At 42.6% G+C, this 20,872-nt stretch overlaps 1 protein-coding gene across 1 annotated transcript in view; it reads left to right on the top strand.

The window, feature by feature from the left end:
• The first annotated feature begins 8,968 nt into the window (after window positions 1-8,968).
• The window catches only part of crb2a (crumbs cell polarity complex component 2a), a 33,937-nt gene continuing 22,033 nt past the window's right edge, over window positions 8,969-20,872 (top strand). The window contains exons 1-2 of the mRNA XM_028602413.1: window positions 8,969-9,037; window positions 18,781-19,473. Coding sequence (XP_028458214.1) covers window positions 8,971-9,037; window positions 18,781-19,473 — 760 coding nt within the window. The 5' untranslated portion in view covers window positions 8,969-8,970. The remainder of the gene's footprint in view (window positions 9,038-18,780; window positions 19,474-20,872) is intronic.

The raw sequence follows: 20,872 nt of genomic DNA, 5'->3' as shown, positions 1-20,872 counted from the left end.
CTTGTTGGCCTTTTTGCCTTCACTCTGTGGTCCAGCTCACCCCAAACCATCTTGATTGGGTTCAGGTCCAGTGACTGTGGAGGCCAGGTCATCTGGCACAGCACTCCATCACTCTCCTTCTTGGTCAAATAGCCCTTACACAGCCTGGAGGTGTGTTTGGGGTCATTGTCCTGTTGAAAAATAAATGATGCAACGCCAACCGGATGGGATGGCATGTCGCTGCAGGATGCTGTGGTAGCCATGCTGGTTCAGTATGCCTTCAATTTTGAATAAATCCCCCACAGTGTCACCAGCAAAGCACCCCCACACCATCACCATCATCATGAAGGCCTGATTCGCAGTCTCCTCTTAACAGTTGTTCTAGAGATGTGTCTGCTGCTAGAACTCTGTGTGGCATTCATCTGGTCTCTAATCTGAGCTGCTGTTAACTTGCGATATCTGAGGCTGGTGACTCAGATGAACTTATCCTCAGCAGCAGAGGTGACTCTTGGTGTGAACCAGTTTCTTTGTAGCGCTTGATGGCTTTTTGCGACTGCACTTGGGGACACATTCAAATTTTTCTCAATTTTCCGGACTGACTGACCTTCATTTGTTAAAGTATCGATGGCCACTCGTTTCTCTTTACTTAGCTGATTGGTTCTTGCCATAATATGAATTCTAACAGTTGTCCAATAGGGCTGTCGGCTGTATATCAACCTGACTTCTGCACAACACAACTGATGGTCCCAACCCCATTAATAAGGGAAAACAATTCCACTAATTAACCCTGACAAGGCACACCTGTGAAGTGAAAACCATTTCAGGTGACTACCTCATGAAGCTCATTGAGAGAACACCAAGGGTTTGCAGCACTATCAAAAAAAGCAAAGGGTGGCTACTTTGAGGAATCTAAAATATAAGACATGTTTTCAGTTATTTCACCTTTTTTTGTTAAGTACATAATTCCATATGTGTTCATTCATAGTTTTGATGCCTTCAGTGAGAATCTACAATGTAAATAGTCATGAAAATAAAGAAAACGCATTGAATGAGAAGGTGTGTCCAAACTTTTGGCCTGTACAGTATGTATATATAAGTCATCATTTGTATTTAACCCATCCTATAGGCTTACAGATGAGCAGTCTCCAGTCTTTTGGCCATTGCCTTTGTTCACGGGCACTGACAGGAGCTCTAACATAACATACATGTTTTTGATGGTAGGAGGAAACCCATGCAAACATGGGGAGAACATGCCAACTCCACACAGAGATAATATATATATATATATATATATATATATAGTGTGGATGTAGTGGATGTAGTGTTACATTTGGTTTGGATGGCTGATTTGAGTAAATATTGCAGGTATTGGTTGCCCCTGGAAATGAGACCAGTGAGTTATTGTGTGATACTTTTTTCTGACCCTGTGCAAGTCAGGCTTGTTCCATATGGGGCTAAATTTACTTATTGCCAAGGTAGAGTTTTTGATTTTGTGATATTTCCACCAGTAAACCATCCAACCACTACAAAATGAATCATTTCCGTATTCAGTGCTACCACATTAGGAGCTCATTATCCTGCGGAACACGTCTTTCTCAATGTGTTTGTGATGGTTTTATTGGGGACTGTATTCCACTATGGCATGTTATTTGTTCAAAAGGGGTCTTTAATCAATTCAAAATGAGTCTAAGATTAAAAAAGACCTGCCTGGTAGATGCTCACATCTTTCAAACTCCACACCACCACCATCACCACAATGTAAACTCACACCACAAATGTTAGCAGTTTCATATTCATCTCCTGAAGCTTGTCAACGGTTAAGTCAAGTTTGCTATGTTCTGAACGGAATCATTTGTTTCCTGAAGAATTCCAAATTCTTGGGCTTGTGTCCAAATCTGATGGCTAATACTGGATTGGGTAACTGCTGTAACAACATTTTTGTATCTGCCAAATCTGGGAACTACAACCTGGCGACGCAATCTCAACAACTTTACCTTTCCTTTCCTACTGGGCCCCATTGTTGTTGGACAAAAGTTAACTCAATAAGCTGCACTTTATAAAAGATGTTTGACAGACGTCAACATGAACCCTTCCTATACCAAGGGTCAGTTTAAGCTGCTGCTACAAGTGAATGAAACCAAAAACACACTGTAGCTGTACTGGAAATGTCACATTTCTGAGTACATTTGAAGAGAGGAACAGTGGAGTTAACCCTATTTACAGTAACAGTATAACTCACAGATTAACTGTGGAGTTCAGAAGATTCAAAAGATGACGGTCCAATCAGCATCCAAACACTCTGTGAACTATGATTGGATTTTTGGTGCTCCTGCTTGTTTCTCCACTAAAGTAGGAAAAATCCCAAGAGTTAGATAAGCACATAAATATATCCCTGATAACATAATAAGTCATGTCTGTGCTGTTTGTTCTGTGTAGGGCACAGAGTGTCATGTCTTGTTAGCTCATCATGCACTGACGCCAAAAAGTGGACTGATCGGGGCTAAAAAACCTGAGAGATGCAAGGAGCGGGGTCTTTCAGCTGACATAATGGCTGACTAATAGATGGTGTTAAAAACACTTGTCGTGTATGCTGCACAGTCCTCATGTGGTTTACCACTCCATCCGTATCTGTTCCTGATTAGGAGGAACCTCTCAAGGACACAACAGCAGATCTGCTGCAGCCATCTATTCTCTCCGTGTTTACGCTGTATCATGCTGGATTTCCCCACAGCTTGCTTTCAAGTTTCTTTATGTACTGAAAGGACATCCGATGAAATGACTCAGTTTGACTTGAGTTAGGGTAAATATTATCACTTAGCTGGAAGTTGTTCAGTGATAAAGCATTTGCAGGGATGAAAGTGTTGGGCTGTGTGCTGTCTGAGGTTGCGTTGTGTACAAGTGAACAGCTTCAGATTCCAAGCGGTCTACATGGGACAGCTCAATATGCCTACCTGCCTCCACATCACCAGTTTCATCTTCACACACATCATGCCAACATACAAACACCAGGGCCTGTAAATGTTCTCTGGGATATGTAAGATATCAGCACATCTAATGGTTTTTCTCTAGATATTCTCGGTCCAAGGAGGATGATTACATTAACGAGGGTACTACACATCCAACCCCATACTTTGATTAGTTGCAGGATAGTAGATTCATCAGACCAAAATTTCCATTAAAATCTAAAGGCCAGGTTGCGATTTAAATGTACTGTAACTTGTATGAACTCTGTAAACGCCCCAATGGCCATCCTCTCGTGCCACCATGTCATCAAATTGTTGACACAAAATTATTCATAATGTGTTTGGCACATTTCCATGAAATGTCTTGAGCATATTGGTGCACCCTTTTGATTATTTTTCCTCCATCACCATATCATGTTGTTTTTTAGCTCCAGTACTGGTAAAACTTAGAATAAAGAAATCAATTCAACCATATTTATAAAAAGCATAAAAACTAGACTAGTTTCAAAGACACGAGGACAACATAAACGAAAAACAACTCTCATAGTGATGAAAAAGCCAGAGAATAATTATGTGTTTTAAGATTTAAAAACAGGCAGTGTAGAGGCAACTTGTCTAGAGTTTGGGGGCTACAACAGTAAAGGTGTGATTGGCTCTGTGCTTTCACCTTGATCTTGGGACCACAAGGAGCAACTGGTCAGCTGACCTGAGAGCCCTCGGTGTGACGTGTAGTTGTTTTAGCTCACAGAGAGAGGTTGGAGCTAGGCCATTTATTGATTTGTAGGTAAACAATAACATCTTAACATCAATCCTAAAAGAGTGTGTGGTTTGGGCATAGGTGTAATTAACAGGGAGGATGGGGGGGCTTCAACCCCCTCAATAATCAAAACTGGCCAGTGCAACACACCCCAAAAAACCTAATATAATTTCCTTTACATAAATAAAGACATTTGCACCATAACTTGGTTCAGAAAAGGCACACATTGTTGCAGAAAAACTCAACAGAATGCAGGAATTAAGTGTTTGATATGCTCAAAATTTCAAAATTTTCAACTTTGGAGATCTCAACTGTAGAACTGCATCAATGAACGTAGCAGGGTCATTCAGCAAAAAATAAGGCAGGGCCTCTCTGTGTTAGCCTCGTGAGACCGTCCTGATCTGGCGAGCTCCAGTTCTCCTCTCCCAGATCAGTCTGGCATCTTGAGATAGAGAAAATTTGGATCCGTTAGCCAAACGACCGGGCCAATCAGCGTTGGTTTTGAGGTGGGTTAGGTGGTGATAGACAGATGGTTTATCCAATCACCTAACCAGTATTATCAGCCAGCGGTAGCCCTAATTCTGTTAGCTGCTCACTAATGCTTTTTTTCTCTTGGATCCTTCTTTTGGAATATGGTCCGGGAACCTAAATTCTCGTTACACAAACGGCAAATCTCCTTTACCGACATGTTGCTTGCATGCTGAGCTAACGAGCTATGCTTTGCCTGCAGCAGCAGGGGCGGGCTTGTGGTTGTATTTTCATACACTTCGTGGATCTGATTGGTTGATTTGGCCCGTCTATCACCAACATAGGTGATAGACAGATGGTTCATCCAGTCAGCTAACCAGTATTTCTGGCCCTTCACAAAAGTTCTCCAACGGAAAGTTCCCAGATGGATATGCCGAGCAAATGCGAAGCAATCCATCTGGAGGAGTCAGGTTATCTCTGTGTGGAGTTGGCATGTTCTCCCCATGTTTGCTGTTGTTTCCTCCTACCATCAAAAACATGTATGTTATGTTAGAGCTCCTGTCAGCGCCCGTGAACAAAGGCAATGGCCAAAAGACTGGAGACTGCTCATCTGTAAGCCTATAGGATGGGTTAAATACAAATGATGAATTAATTTTTTCTGTGCATGCTTAGAAATGACAATAAGGCACATTTAACCATCTTCTACTGTTTACCTTATGATCACAATGATGATCTGACGCTGATGACTTATGGTGGTTTTCCTAAAGATTGGGGTAATGCTGGTGACCATGAATATGTTGATGTCATATGCAGTCACATTGAGGTTTACACTATTTGTTACACTATAGGGCGCCTGTCCAGCACTCGCAGCCCACTCACTCTGACATCTCTCCATTTGACCATGTATAAGACCTGAGCATGTGTGTGTATTTCCGGCCTGTTTATAGTGTGTTCTCACAACAGAGTGTAAAATTGTAATTTCCCCACTGGTCAATAAAAAGTATAATTCATTTTGTATTGCCTTGATATTGCCTCAACTCTCCTATATGTATAATGGCACAAAGTTTTCCCCATGGGGGAATAATAAACTATTTTGTATTGTAGAAACAAGTAAAGTAAAAACGAGTAAACAATGATTTTGATAACTTTCCAGAAGTGTAAAATCCAAACTCATATAACTCTAAACTGCTGTGCAGTGTTTTGGTTTCTGATAACCGATCTATTGTATTACATAAACTTTGTGTTTGATTGTATTTTATCTTCTCACCGGTACCTGAAGCAACACACCAACATAGACCCTTGTGGTTCTATTTTCAGGCTGAACACAAGCCCACAGTTTAAGTCTTGACATTATGCACATGACAATACCCAAATGCACAATATCCTCATCATGTGCCAGCTACTGCAGGTGACACAAAGTTCATGGGTGCAAATCTGTCTGGTAGGCCATGGGGTGTCAGGCACAGCCGGTGTTTGGGGAGGGGTGGGGGATGGAGAAATAAAGAGAGGTAACAAGTCTCTAACAGGCTAAGTGATGGATGTCTGACTGCTAAGCTCCATACTACAAAGGAGCTACTAAAGCTGCTGAAGACACTAATGAGCCAGTGACTAAAACCTGGCCTGGATTCACTGGACTGCACAGGTTAACACAATGCCAGAGGCTGATTGGTTCACACAAGGACGTGTGGTGGATTTAGGCTATCATGCCTTCAGTTAAAGGAGTATAGAATATTATGGTCATTTGTTTTTGGATATCTGTAAAATAATAGAAAAAATATTTGGACAGTATGTGCTACTGATGTATTATTACATCAGTATGCTTTTGTTTTGTACATTTTTTTATGTTTTCGGAGAAAATACAGTGACTTATTATGTAAATCCAGAATGTGTGTTTATAGGTCAGCAATGGTTTACAGGGGGCTCCAAGGGGGTGACTCAGGCCCCCGTTTAAAGATATGCAAAGCCACTCAGGCAAACCATCACAGCAGGTGATTGGTTTGCCACCATCCAAGTTTGGCTTCGAGGGCCAGGTGTTCGATTCTTATGTTCTGCCTTTCGGCATTTCACTGGCTCCCCGGACCTTGAACCGCTGTATGATTGCAGACATTGCACTCACAGGCAGAAAAGACTCAGGATCCTCAGTCATGTCAGTGGTAATGCCACTTTAAAAGGTCAGTTTTGGCCTTTTGTCCACAGGAGTCCCACCAGACCATGGTGGCGGTCTCAAAGAGCCCTTTGCTGGTGGTGGAATTCAGCTAACATTGCAAAGGGAAGTGTGCTAAAACCAGTGGTTTCCCACCAGCAGGTCTTCACAGATGTGTCCCAGGCAAGTTGGGGTTTTGTCCACGAAGGCTGCAGGGTCATTAGCTGTTGAAATAGCTTCTGAGTGACTCAGCATATCAATGCCTTGTAGCTTTGAGCGGTTCACCTAGCATTTCGCCATGTCCTGCCAAGACTAAGAGGTCATCACATCATTGTCAGAATCAACAGCACGGTGGCGGCAGCCTACATCCATGCGCAAGGGGGGCTGGGCTCCCCTTGTTTTCTTCAAACTGACAACCAGGCTGTAGCTTCAGCATCCCACCACCACCCCCCCTTTTTGGCCACTTGTGGCTGCTATTCTGAAATGGTTCTCCCTTAAAACTGGGTTCCTCTTGGCCATAACCTTTGCCAGAAGTGTAGGCAAGCTCCATGAACGGTCTGTTTACAGTGAAGGTTGCAGGTTTTTACCGGATGGGACGGGTATAATCCTTTGCCCCAACCAGGCTTTCCTGTCTAAGGTTCCATCTGACTCAGCCTGTCAAGTTACAGTCACTCTCCTCTCCTGAGAAGGGACAGGTGGTCCAGTAGCCTCAGTCCATGTTGTATCCGGCCAGGGCCCTAGCAGAATACATCAGGTGCGTACAGGCCCTTACGAAGACTGACTATTGTTTTGCTGGCTGTTTTGCTTCCAGTCATCTGGGTAGACCTTTGTCAAAGTCAAGGCTGTACCAATGGGTCGTAGATACACCATTGAGCAGGCCTATACATTTTCAGGCCTGGTTACAGGCGCACTCAATCCATGCGTTGCTACCTCATGTGCCTTATGGCAAAAGGGGAGCCTCCCTTTCTGCTATATGCACATGAGCCATGTGGTCATCTCAGTCTGCATTCATTAGGTAAAGTGCTCCATCTAAATGTGGGGGCCATCCTCTCCCTGTCATATGTTGCCAGGGTCCTATGTTCTCAGAGTCCTATGTTCTCAGGGTTCTATATTTCCAGGTTCCTATGTTCCCATGGTCCTATGTTCTCAGGGTCCTATGTTCCCATGATCTTCTCAGGGTCTTATGTTCTCATGGTCCTATGTTCCCAGGGTTCTATGTTCCCAGATTCTTATTTTCCAAGGTTTCTATGTTCCCATGGTCCTATGTTCTCAGGGTCCTATGTTCCCAGGGTTCTATGTTCCTAGGTTCCTATATTACCATGGTCCTATATTCTCAGGATCCTATGTTCCCATAATGTTCTCAGGGTCCTGTGTTCTCGGGATCCTATGTTCCCACGATGTTCCCAGGGTCCTATGTCCTCAGGGTTCCACGTCCCCACGGTCCTATGTTCTCAAGCTCCAAGTGTACGAGGGTTCTTTGTTCCCAGGTTCTATGTTCCCAGGTTCCTATATTTTCATGATCCTATGTTCTCAGGATCCTATGTTCCCATCATGTTCTCAGGGTCCTGTGTTCTCGGGATCCTATGTTCCCATGATCCTATGTTCCCATTATGTTCCCAGGGTCCTATGTTCTCAGGGTTCCATGTCCCCAGGGTCCTATGTTCTCAGGCTCCAAGTGTATGAGGGTTCTTTGTTTCCAGGGTTCTATGTCCCTCGGGTCCTATGTCCTCATGGTCCTATGTTCCCAGCATCCTATGTTCTCAGGGTCCTATGTTCTGAGGGTTCTATGTTCCTAGGGACCTATGGCCTCATGGTCCCATGTTCCCATGTTCCCAGGGTCCTATGTTCCCAGGGCCCTATGTTCCCAGTGTCCCATGTTGCCAGTGTCCCATGTTGCCAGTGTCCTATCTTCTCAGGGTCCGTTGTTCTCAGGGCAGTTTTAACATTGCTCTAGTCCACAAGAGAAGTATAATTTAAAAAGTGTTTTTAATAGAGATAAATGGATATCTCTATCGTTTGGTAAAGGCCCATAACTAAAAGACAGTTTGTTCAGTTGAAAAAAAAGAATTGATTTTTGTAGTTTGTTTCAAAAGAAATTAAGCCTTGCATTATAATAATTATATTTTTTTAGGTGGGACTAGTAAAGGGTTAACAGTGTCAGTTACAGTTCAACTGCAATTATTGTAATTTAACTCATGACCCCTACTGTACTCATAGTATGAACAACTTTAATGGGATAAAACTGGAAAACTATGACATTTTTTAATCTTGGTTCTTTTTACCAGTTCTACAGTATACATTTGTTTGATTAACATATAGTGTCTTCATGCCTTACCTTACAGTATACCTTTTTAACCAGGAGCTCAGAGAATGAGCATCCAATTATTAGCAGGTGTTAATCCAGCTCATGTTTTCCTGTCGTCTCTCTGCTCTCATGGCTGATTACACTCTGTGAGTGCAGAGCAGGGAGGGCTGTCTGTTGGAGTTCGCTGCTGCACTCATTAGTAGCCAAGCATGGGCAGTGTGTAGCATGCCAGCCTCTAAACACTGGGCAACAGCAACGTAGCCAGGAGCTTCTCCACCGCACAGCCGCATGTCACTACTTTAGGACTTTTCACTTCTTTTTTTCTACATATTACCTTTTGGTCCGTGGTTTTACCATGGAGTTGGGGAAGATTCATTTGAATCTAAAGACAGTACTGCTGACGATGATGATGTTCAAATGGGGTGAGTAAGACAACTGTTGTGTTCCAGGACAGTTTAAAGTGTTCCTTTTGGATGATCATTTCTGTCTAATTGTAATTGAAGGAAATCACATTGTATATCTCAAGATATTCTGTGCTGTTTGTACTTTTCCTGTAAAAGCAACAGGTTTGATGGAAAGAGTTATTACAATATAAAAATCAAACAACTATTTTACCTCACATATTTGCAGCATGCTTATTGGCCAACACAAAGAATATTAGTGCTAAATTGGTCAGTCCAGAGGAGCTGTGATGGAGCAGGCCTCAGGAATGTCAGCAAGGCTCTCAGAGGTGCTGCTCTATGAATGGCACATAAGTGGGCTTTTGGGAGGTGCTTATTGGGCTCCTGTGTGCTCCCACTATATTAGGAGACTCAAATAGATGGAGACAGGTTGTCGTTTGTCTTTTGTTACTTACAACAATGATGAGGGCATTGGCTAGTTTCCAGTGGATTTCACAATACTGAGAAACCTTGAGCATGTGCAGGATCATTATTGTAATTACTGACATTGTGTGATGTTTTGTAGACAAATCTCTTAACTGGATTCTTAAACATTAGCCGCTGGTGTAAGCTTGGATCGTTGATTGTTGGTGTTGATGGTCAATGGACAGTTATTTCAGTTTTTTTTACTAGCTCTGTCTTTCAGATTTGCCACATGACTGGTTCTGAATCATAGGCAGTGCTCCTCAGTTATGCACACTCAAACAGAGCAAACATGGGTGAGATCAGTGGAGAGAATCTCATTCATATCTGTCTGCACATGAATAAGGTCACACAATGTCCAGAAAGGTTACGTTTTGTTTCTGAAAGTTATGTTCCATTAACATTTAAAAGGCAAAGGGACATCAGGCAGAAGAAGTTCTGTGATGTGATGATGTGAACTCTGGGAGTTGTTTCTAAGCATGGACTCTTTCCATTGAATGTCATGTTAAAGAACATTAAAGCCATGGTGGCAGAAAAAAGGCAGGGACTGCTGCTCTTCTAAAACACATGATTGGTAGCACACAGGTCCATTTACTGTAAGTTCATCATTCAGTGGAATCTCACTGGAATTCTGTAGCAGCTATAAACTTGCTATAACACTTGCTATAAAGCAACTATAAGGACATTGTAGGTGTTTATTAAATTTCACATGACATGTGAAGTACAAACCGAGAAAAATAAAAAAAAGCTGGTGATGCTCATCATCCAAACCAAAGTCAAAAATAAGTGCTCACTAGAGTGACTCATGTAAAGGTGAACCATGTTGCTCATGTTCTTGATAATGTTACTTTATTAAATAAATGTTCAACTGGGATAATACCTATGTTATTAACTAGTTTAAAGAGGTGAAGGAGCAGAACAAGAAGGGGTAGGCTTGTGCAGTATGAAAGCATTTGGATGAGCCGGAGCCTGATTCAGGTGGGGACTGATAAACTGCAGCTATTTGCAATGACAAACAAACATATAATTTCAAGTGGTCAGGTGGTACAACATGTTGAAACAGTCATTCCTTTAACACGTCCGAGGTCCACAGCAGAACAGGAATGGCCCAGGAATCGACCCTTGAGGCACACCATTGGACACATGATCTGATGATGAAATATGGCGTGGATGTGCAGTCACACAGTGTCCATGATCAATCAGAATACAATGGGGAGAGTTTCACCGCTTTGTGATCAACTGCGTGAGCAAATAGTCCAACAGTTTAAGAACAAAATTTCTCAATATCTATCAAAAGATTCAAAGAATCTGGAGAAATTGCTGCACTTAAGAGACAAGGCCGAAAACCAACATTGGATGCCCGTGAACTTTGATCCCTCAGGTGGAACTGCATTAAAAACTGACATCATTATGTAAAGGATATCACCACGTGGGCTCAGGAACACTTTGGAAAACTATTGTACGTTAACACAGTTTGTCACTACATCTACAAGTGCAAGGTAAAACTCTACAATGCAATGCGAAAGCCACATATCAACAACACCCAGAAACACCGCCAGCTTCTATGGGCCAGAGCTCATCTAAGATGGTCTGACGCAAAGTGGAAAAGTGTGCTGTGGTCTGACGAGTCCACATTTCAAATTGGTTTTGGAAGTCATGGACGTCATGTCCTCCGGGCCAAAGAGGAAAAGGACCATCCAGATTGTTATCAGTGCAAAGTTCAAAAGCCAGCTTCTGTGATGGTATGGGGGGGTGTTAGTGTCCATGGCATGGGTAACTTGCACATCTGTGAAGGCACCATTAATGCTGAAAGGTACATACAGGTTTTGGAGCAAGATATGCTGCCATCCAAGCAATGTCTTTTTCAGGGACGGACCTGCTTATTTCAGCAAGACCAACTAACAGACTAAGCCACCTTCTTCACGTGTTACAACAGCGTGGCTTTGTAGTAAAAAAGAGTGTGGGTACTACACTGGCCTGCCTCCAGACCTGTCTCCCATTGAAAATGTGTGATGCATTATGAAGAGGAAAATATGACAACGGAGACCCCGGACTGTTGAGCAACTGAAGTCGTACATCAAGCAAGAATGGGAAATAATTCCACCTACAAAGCTTCAACAATTAGTGTCTCAGTTCCCAAACGCTTATTGAGTGTTGTTAAAAGAAAAGGTGATGTAACCTTTGTAAACAGGCCCCTGTCCCAGCTTCTTTGGAGCGTATTGCAGGCATCAAATGAGCATCAAAAAGGAGTGAATATTTGCACAAAAACATTAAATATCTTATCTTTGTAGTGTATTCAATTGAATATAGGTTGAAAAGGATTTTCAAATCATAGTATTCTGTTTTTATTTATGTTTTACACAACGTCCCAACTTCATTGGAATTGTGGTTTGTCGTGCGTGATTGGATTTATGGAAGCAGGGACATGAGTGTGGACAAGCTCTGCTTAGCTCTGCTTTCTGTCACTCTGTTTCATTCACAGGAGAGAAAACTAGATCCGCTGCTCATCTGTCTCAGAGGGAGGCAGAGACAAAAGACAGAGGAAATCAGTGTGTGACAGACAGAATGCTCTGGTGCTGAGCTGTGGACCTCAAGAGAAGATGTTTTGGAGCTCCTGATTGGACAGTTGATAGGCAAACAGGAAACTGAGTCAGAAACAGGAGACAGAGTTGCTGTGTGTGATGTGTCTGCTCCGTGTACTCTGCGTCACGTCTGATAGGTACAGGTGTCTGAACAGTCAGGATCAACCTTGTTTGTATTGTGTGGATTACCCATAATGCTGTATGGGACAATGTTGTGAAGATTATAGGAAGTTATGGAGTATTAGTACAATCATACACCAAGTTGGAGATTAAATCTGGCAGTATTGAGTACTACATCTGTTGTTTTATTTGTATTAAAAAATATATCTAATAACTGCAGCATGTTTATAGGAGCAATACAATCATATAAAGCTACAGCCCCTCTAGCAGCTAATTTTGCATAAGGTTTTGTGAATGTATATGAAAATAGTGTAGATGAAATAAATGGTATAAAACTGTGAAATGTTATAGTGTTATTATATGTGTGCCATGTTTAATGAGGGTTTGAGTATGGGAAGCTGGGGGAATGTGAGCTCAAAGTGAGAGAAGAAGAAGAAGAAGAAGAAGAAGAAGAAGAAGAAGAAGAAGAAGAAGAAGAAGAAGAAGAGTATGTGAGAGACAATCTGGAGACAGAGAGTGGACACATGCTCAAGCTGTAATCTGTGCACGTATCCTCCATCCGGAGATTAGAGGAGCAAGGGGATTGGCCCAAAGAGGCCTCAGGGATTACACCATGGAACGGCTCTGGAGTTCAGGGAGGCTGTCAGACCTGCTCAGGTGGAAGACGGGGGGAAGACTAAAGTGGGGGGTGGATAGGAAGAAGGTTTGCACAGTGAAAAGCAATGCATGAATGAAGCAGAGAGACACATAGTGGCAGACTAGATCACACATCAAAATAAATACAAGACCAGTCAATTTGACGTTATTATCACACACAATTATTGCTGTTAGAATTGTAGCTGGTTTTATGGCATCATTAGAATTGTCGGTTAGCACTGCTGAGGTCCGGTCAGGGCCGCTCTATGTAGAGCAGGTTCTCCCACCGTAAAGAAATGCATGCTGGGAACTCTGACTTGCCCCTGATCAAGACACTGCATTACAACTGCAGCTGGACCCTGGTCAGTTAGCATGGGTTAAATGTAGAGGACACATTCCTTGTATGTGTAAAATGTACTTGGCAAAAAAAGGATATATTATATTAGATTATTATATATTATAGAATTGAATGAGCAACATGGTGATATAGCAATTTGGTCCATGTTGCATGGTTAAACATCTCACTTTTTGCATTTAGTGCCAATGATGGAGATAGTGTGTCCTTATCAGAGAACTGCAATTAGTGTTTGCTTTTTTTTAAACCTAAACCTTAACCAAGTGTTGCCACTTATTTTACATAGTTTATTTGCCATAACCATGGTCTTTCCCTCAACCTTAACCATACCATAGGTCCCCCGCACTGGTATCGTAGGAAATGAGAATTTAAATTTGAATTAAGCGTCTTTAACACATGAGCTGACAGTGAACCCAATGATCTAAACGTTCTGATGAACGTCAATGAAATGGAGCATATGAAGTTGCTGATGTGACATTCAGAACATATCCAGACGAACACTGTTCTGTAAAGTGCTGAATGGGATTCTTTAAAGAAAGGGATGAATCAATGAAATCAACTGAATTCATTAGAATAAAGGCCTTTCCTGACTCTCCACAAATGTTTGACCCAACAGCACTTATGTTAAGTTTCTTACCAAGCAAGCAAAGGATCACCTGCTCAATCAATGCTCGTGTTTATCCTGCTCTCTTCTCACATCAAGCAGACGTGAGCCTAATCTGGAAACCATGGGCTCTTCTCTCCTCTGTAATCTGTACAGTTCAAACACAGTTAGTGTCTACGCTTCACACTGAGGGGAGATGTACCTCAACAAAAATTGGAAATGACAGCAACCTTCTGCTTCCAGAGGGCAACGCTGGGCCATAGTGTAAAGCTGAGAGCAGCTGCCCAAGAGCGGATAACTTCTACACAAAATGATCAATCATGGGGGTTGGGTGCTGGGGCTCACTGCCTGTGGCATGTTTGTGGTATGTTATATTTTAAACTTTTAACACATGCTTTAGTGCCACAGTACATCCAATAAGCTTGAATCATATAGAGACTATGGATTATTATGGATAAAGCTGAGGTGCATGCAGTAGGGTGCCAACACTGCTTCGTCATTAAAACATTTTTTCTTTTATTGTGATTATTTCATCTTATAAGCAGAATGTTTTCTCATAATTTTTCTTGTTGTTATAACAAGAGTGACCATCAGGACTGTGTGGGTGTGATTAGACTGATTGATTAACATCTTTCTGAGTCTCCTGTTAGGCGGGACAAATGACAGGTTACCATGAAATGAAAGCCATGAAAGCCCCTGAACACTACACAGGGGGTTTCACTTCATCTGGCTGATTAGACTAGAAGAATTTATTAGGTCACAAATCTTTTCTACCAATAGGAATGGTAACCTGTCATTTGTCCCGCCTAACAGGAGACTCAGAAAGATGTCAATCAATCAGTCTTATCACAGCCACACAGTCCTGATTGGTCCAATCAGACAGATTACCTGAAAACACCTATATTAATTTAATTTTCTAATTTAATTTATTTAATAATGCCACTCAATTTTAACAACAGACAGAATTATACATTCAGTAATTTCCTAAAAGATTATCTGTGGCTGAGTTATCGCCTCAATTTTATCTATGACTTATAATACCTGTTCACTCATTGAAAATATTAAACATTACATTGTAAATATGTAAATATGATTTGAGTTCTTAACGTGTGTCACTTCAAAGATGAATATACATTGAAAATTGAATTGAGTTATAGTGACAGATCTAGCTTGTTTTTACTATTATTCTCTTTTAAAGCTATAGTGTGTAGTTTCTGTCACCCCGATGAGGAATTCTAAGTAATGACAACAACACTGTCGGGGCGTCCACATGATACAAGCCTTATGTGATCGCGCAACCCCCCCCTCCTCCTCCACACAGTTGCTAGTAGCCAAGGAGGACACGGAGGATTAAAAAAACATGATGGACTCTTCAGAAGATAATTATCTTCGCTCGAGTTTCTGCGTGGGAAAGTCCGCCCCAATCTTCTGAACATAGTCCTACTGAGAAATCCAGAGAGAGTTGTGTGGAGCTGATAGTCTTAATTAGCTTTGTAGCAACTCATTTGGAAATGGCTTGAATGTAACTGATGTTCATTAATATCTGCATAACTTAATTAATATATAATTAAGTTACACGCTAAAGCTTTAAGCCTTGTTATCTTATGTCACAAAATAACTAATCTTGTTAAAATAAGAAACTTGTTGTCATTACATGATATAGTATGTTATAATGAGAAAAAAAAGAGTCCCATGCCTGAATACTTTTACACATAGAAGACATTCAAACAAAGGAGGTTAGCTGTAATGTATTCATGCACTTAATCTTTATATGCATAACTCATGTTAATGAGTCCTGGCCTCACATTAGACTAACAACATCACATTATGTCTACTAGAACAATACAGAGCAGTCTAACATTCTTTTATTCTTTTCATTAGAAACAGTTCCCATTAAATACAGAGACTAGCTCTGATGTCTCTTTTGCTATATGGCTGCATGGCTGCATGGCTCCATGGCTGCGCTGGAACATTGGAATCCTTTGTGACCGGCTGAACAAGGTCTGTTGGGCTGCACATGCTTGCAACAACTAATAAAAGTGACTTTTTCCCAACCGGTTGATCTGATTCCATATTCTCTCCCTTTGCCCCCCTGCTTCCCCTCCATAACTCCCTTCACTGTGAATATCTTCCACTTGAGTGAGCGTTTGGGAACAGGACGCTGATCAAAGTGTCGGGCAGCGAGGCTGCGAGTAGTGGATGGGGAGTTGGGACTGCCCTAAAAAAAGGAATGTGGACTGATTCCACAGAGGCCGCGTGTCATTGGCTGCTGAGGGGAGACAGATCCTCACTGAACTAGTGTTCACATCCACTCGGTGAACCGACACACAGAATTGCCCCTACAGGCACCAAGAGACGAGAGGGCACAGTACAGTCATTATCTGCTCTGGCTACAAGCTAACTGAGACAAGAAACACAATTAGAGCTAGTAGAAGGAACAGCGTGTGGAGCTCGGCCAATGTTCATTAACAAGGGAGCTTGTGCCTGCAGGCGTCTTTGTGAAACAACACTAAAGATCCCAGTAGTGGCCCCTAGAGGCCATGGACAGACAGTGGGCCCCTTGGCACAGGTGGCAGGTGTTTGGCATCTGGTTCTGCAGGTTAACTGTCACTCTAAAGTAAGACTTTGTTCCCGCTACAGATGCTAGCTGGTGTCCAAAGCTTCCAGCCACGGTTGATGATCCCTACTGATGCTCTGCTATCACTATCAACTTTGTCTATATCCACGACATTCCACTTCCTGGATAGTTCCGGTGCTGCCGGAAATTCCGACGGATGTCCCTCATTTTGGCTGGATATCCGTCCCCTTCCTCTGTCTCTGTGTTGGCGTTCTAACCTCCGGTGGATTTGTGAGGACTATGGTTAACTGCTCCTCAGATCTCTGCAGGGTAACTGTACGTAGACACCGCCGCCGACTTGAGCTGCAAAGAAGCTCTGGACGCCCTGTCGAGGACGCTTGTCAAAAAGTCCGAGGAAGCTGTTTGACGCTTTGGCCGCTCTGACGTGGGAGCATTCTTCAATCATGTTCAACACACGATTGAAGAAAAAGCACAAGCAGCAACTGCACGGCCAATACACTGACACTAGAAACCTTTTATAAATTACATATATAAGGACATCATTTGTATTGTTTGTTGGTCACAGCGGTGTCTGTTAGCAGTTAGCCGCTGAACCGCAGCAGAATGCAGGCAGAGCGAGCAGCCGCCAGCTGTTGACCCGTGCAGGACTTCACTGTGAGCGGACTGTTTAGAGACCATGTGACGGCACGTTAACTGGTCCCTATACGCAAACAACGTTACATCATAAATGATAGGGGAACCCAGCAACGGCGATTATGAGATTTCCCTCCATTTTCATGGAACTAATGTCTTGGTAGGAACAAAAGTTTACATCGTATGTTTCTCCAGAATCAGCCAGCGAGAAGGACGTCTATATTCCGATTGGTTGCTGCCGTTTGCCGCTGCTTGCCGCTGAACCGCGTCATAGCTCATTACCATAAAGTTGACCAAAGTTCAACTTTCTGATTGACGCTCAAAACGCTCAAAACGCTCAAAACGCCCAAAACGCGACGCCGACAGTTTTGACGCTCCTTGCAGCTGAGAGAAGCCAGCTTCCATTGGAAATTAATGACTTCCGGTATCTTTAGACGCCCAAGTCGGCGGCGGTGTGTACGTACAGTAAATCCAGACAGCTAGCTAGACTATCTGTCCAATCGGAGTTTTCTGTTGCACGACTAAAACTACTTTTGAACGTCCACATGTTCCACCAAAACCAGTTCCTTCCTGAGACTATTTAGCAGAGGCACCGTGGCTCCGTCCGGAGCTTAGCCCCGCCCAAGATGACTATGATTGGTTTAAAGAAATGCCAATAGACCAGAGCACATTTTTCTCCCATCCAGGAATGCTGTGTGGACTAGTCAGACCTTCCTCTGCAGCCTCAGTAGCCTAATTGCACTCTTTCTAGTTTATTATGTGAATCAATATATTTAGTTATATTGATTCACATATGACTGCCAGCTACTACAATGACTTCACTGTGTGGGGACAAGAGCCAGTGACCTGACTCTTACTTCATGTAAACTTTGCATTTATTTCCCATCTTGTCAAGTTCATGGCAGGAATATAATCTTTCTGTGTGTTAATGTATTTTCAGGATTAGCATATGAATCCTCAATCAAACAGCAGAGTAGAGTAGCTGGTGCAGTTTTTACTTCAGAGAATGTCGTGGACATTGAAATGTTTTTTTTGCAACCATACATTATGATATGATATACTTTATTGCCTCCCTAGGGACATTCGTTTTAGACTCAAAAGTTGCACACATAAATAAATGCCTTGACAGTTCAAAAAAATACAAAAAACAGTACCAGCTGTGCCAGTCACAACAATAAATTGCACATAAAGTATTGCACACATCCTGTCATTATCATTACCAAGTGACTTGTAAAGGCTGGACTGATCGGGCCACGTGTGGGCTTCAGCTGTATAGTCTATGTCAGGATTTAGGACGTCTGCATGTGAACTTGGGTGCCAGGACTCTTCCATGAAGTGAGAGCAGATTAGAGGAAATGTCAGACTGAATAAGTGAAACAGGTTTAACAGCAGGTGACCTATTTTAGTCACACTTGGTGATTTCAGGTCTTTCACTTGTTTGTTGCTGCTAAATGGAGATATTGTCATGGAAATATATTTAATGAGCTGACCCTGCCCACCATTCTGCAAGTGTCCCCCGCAGCACTTTGTGACGGACTTGACATTAAGTCTATTATGCTTTTTTTTTATTCAGACAGCCCAGGCTTGTCTGTATGCCAGAAGACCCCAGCACTGACAGGGTCCTGTTCAATGCTAAGACAGTACTTCGAACCTCTGGGACAACTTGTTGCATTTCCTGTGGCTGTAGGAAATGTGATGTTTGCATTAGCAGTGACTGTGACAGGACATTCAGCTCTGATACAGCTGTCTGCACATGCATTCATCTATCCTTGCATACATGTGCTTGTGTTTCAGGAATCCTGTGCACAGCCACTTCAGACAAATGTTTGTCTGCGCCCTGCCAGAACGGAGCCACCTGTGTGGACACCATGGATGACTATGCCTGTCTCTGTGCCAGAGAGGGGGTCCGATACATGGGCAAAGACTGTGATGAGCTCTATGACGCCTGCTCCTTTGCCCCGTGTGACGACTGCACCAGCACCCCGGGCATGGCAGAATACCACTGCATCTGCCCGGACGGATTCACAGGGGATAACTGCACCGACGAGGTGGACGAGTGTCAGAGCAACCCGTGCTCTGAGCCCCGTTCTCTGTGTGTAGACCAGCTGAATGGATACTTCTGCAGATGTCCTCCTGGGTACGGAGGATGGGACTGCAGGACACATGTGACTGACTGCATCGATGAACCCTGCAGCAACAATGGCACCTGTGTGTTGAGACCACAGGGCTTTGAATGTCGCTGTGCACCGGGGTTCGAGGGGAAGACCTGCGAGGAAGATGTGAATGAGTGTTTGTCAGAGCCCTGTCAGAACGGAGCTATCTGCATCCAAGGAGTGGCCGAGTTCCACTGCTTCTGTGTGCCGGGGTTTCAGGGTTATAACTGTGAGATCGACATCAACGAGTGCGCCTCGCGACCCTGTGAGAACAACGCCACCTGCATCAATGAGAAGGACCACTATGAGTGCGAGTGCCTGCTGGGCTTTGCAGGTACACACACACACACACACACACACACACACACACACACACACACACACACACACTCGCGCCATGGCACCAGGGTAACATGGGAACCTAAATTAAAAGATAGTGTAGTATAGTATAGTATATCCTATGTGTTTTTCTTTGATATACTATCTTTAAGTCTTGCTAGAATTTATAAAATAAACATGACATTATAAAAATAAATGAAGACATTAATTTTGGTTGGTTATTATATAATGCACCATATTATTACATTTTGGTTAAAAGAAATTGCAACCCTTGCATTTTGTAAGAACTGCCGCATTATGTATTATTATTTATTACATATTGCATTCAGGGTTTTTATTACAAAATGCAGCAGATTATTACATAATGAGGGTGTTATTACATAATAAAGTGAATTTTTATTACATTTTGATGTTTCATTACATAATGCATTGTCATTACATACTCCTTTGTTTCAGGGTCTTAGGGGGCTTACACACCTGCCTCATTTAGTCCGGCTGCATCACACTAGAGTTTGTTTGCCCCCTTGGTGCAGATCATTGGTTTCATGCACTGAAACTTACATAAATACTTTCAAAACATGTACAGGATGGTGAGACCTGAAAAACACAATGTACACAGTTGCAGGTACTGCAGATTCACAGTAATATAACTTTATATTGCTCAGCCTCCTGGCCTCCTGCATGTGTGTTTGCTTTAGTTTGGAGCTGTGAATGAAGAAGTCATCGTGAATCATCTCTTAACAGAACACATTAGCAGAGACTCGCAGCGTTGCTGTTTTCCTACGTCTTGTTCCTCACCGTCATTTCTTAAGTGTTTTGTTTGTTCTGATAAACTGGGCACGAGGAGTATTTTAAGTGCACAGTAAGATGTTGTTAGTCAGCCATCTTATCTGCAGCTCAGATAAACTCTCGCACTCCCATCTTGCTTTTCTACCACTCCTTTCTTTCTCCACACACCTGCTCTGTGTCAGAGGAGCTTGGTGTTATCTGTGAGCGGCCGGGTTAGATCAGCACCGCTGCATTCTGCTGTCACACTATGACTTAGTTTGGACTTTTATCACCGCAGCTATCAGCAGTCCAGAACAGACTGATACAGACATCAGGGCAGAGCAGTGTGGTTGGTGTGTTGATTTATAAAATGTGACTGATTAACACAAAGACCCCCTACTACATATAGTGTATAAAATTCAGTTCCATTAAACTGGACCTATAATAACGTGTAGGGCAGCCTAAAGCCTTTACACATACCTTTACAATGGTGCATAAAATTAAAATTGTTGGCATATTCATATACTTATACATCACGTTTTAATGTTAAAATGGGCCACAGTGAATCCTTAGGCTCCAGCTGTATGTGGGAATGGCTGCCATACCTACAGTATATGCCAGTAAGC

Source organism: Perca flavescens, chromosome 16 (assembly GCF_004354835.1).
Source record: "Perca flavescens isolate YP-PL-M2 chromosome 16, PFLA_1.0, whole genome shotgun sequence".
NCBI lineage: Eukaryota > Metazoa > Chordata > Actinopteri > Perciformes > Percidae > Perca > Perca flavescens.
Note: the sequence above shows the minus strand (reverse complement) of the source record. Positions and strands in the feature narration are given on the sequence as shown.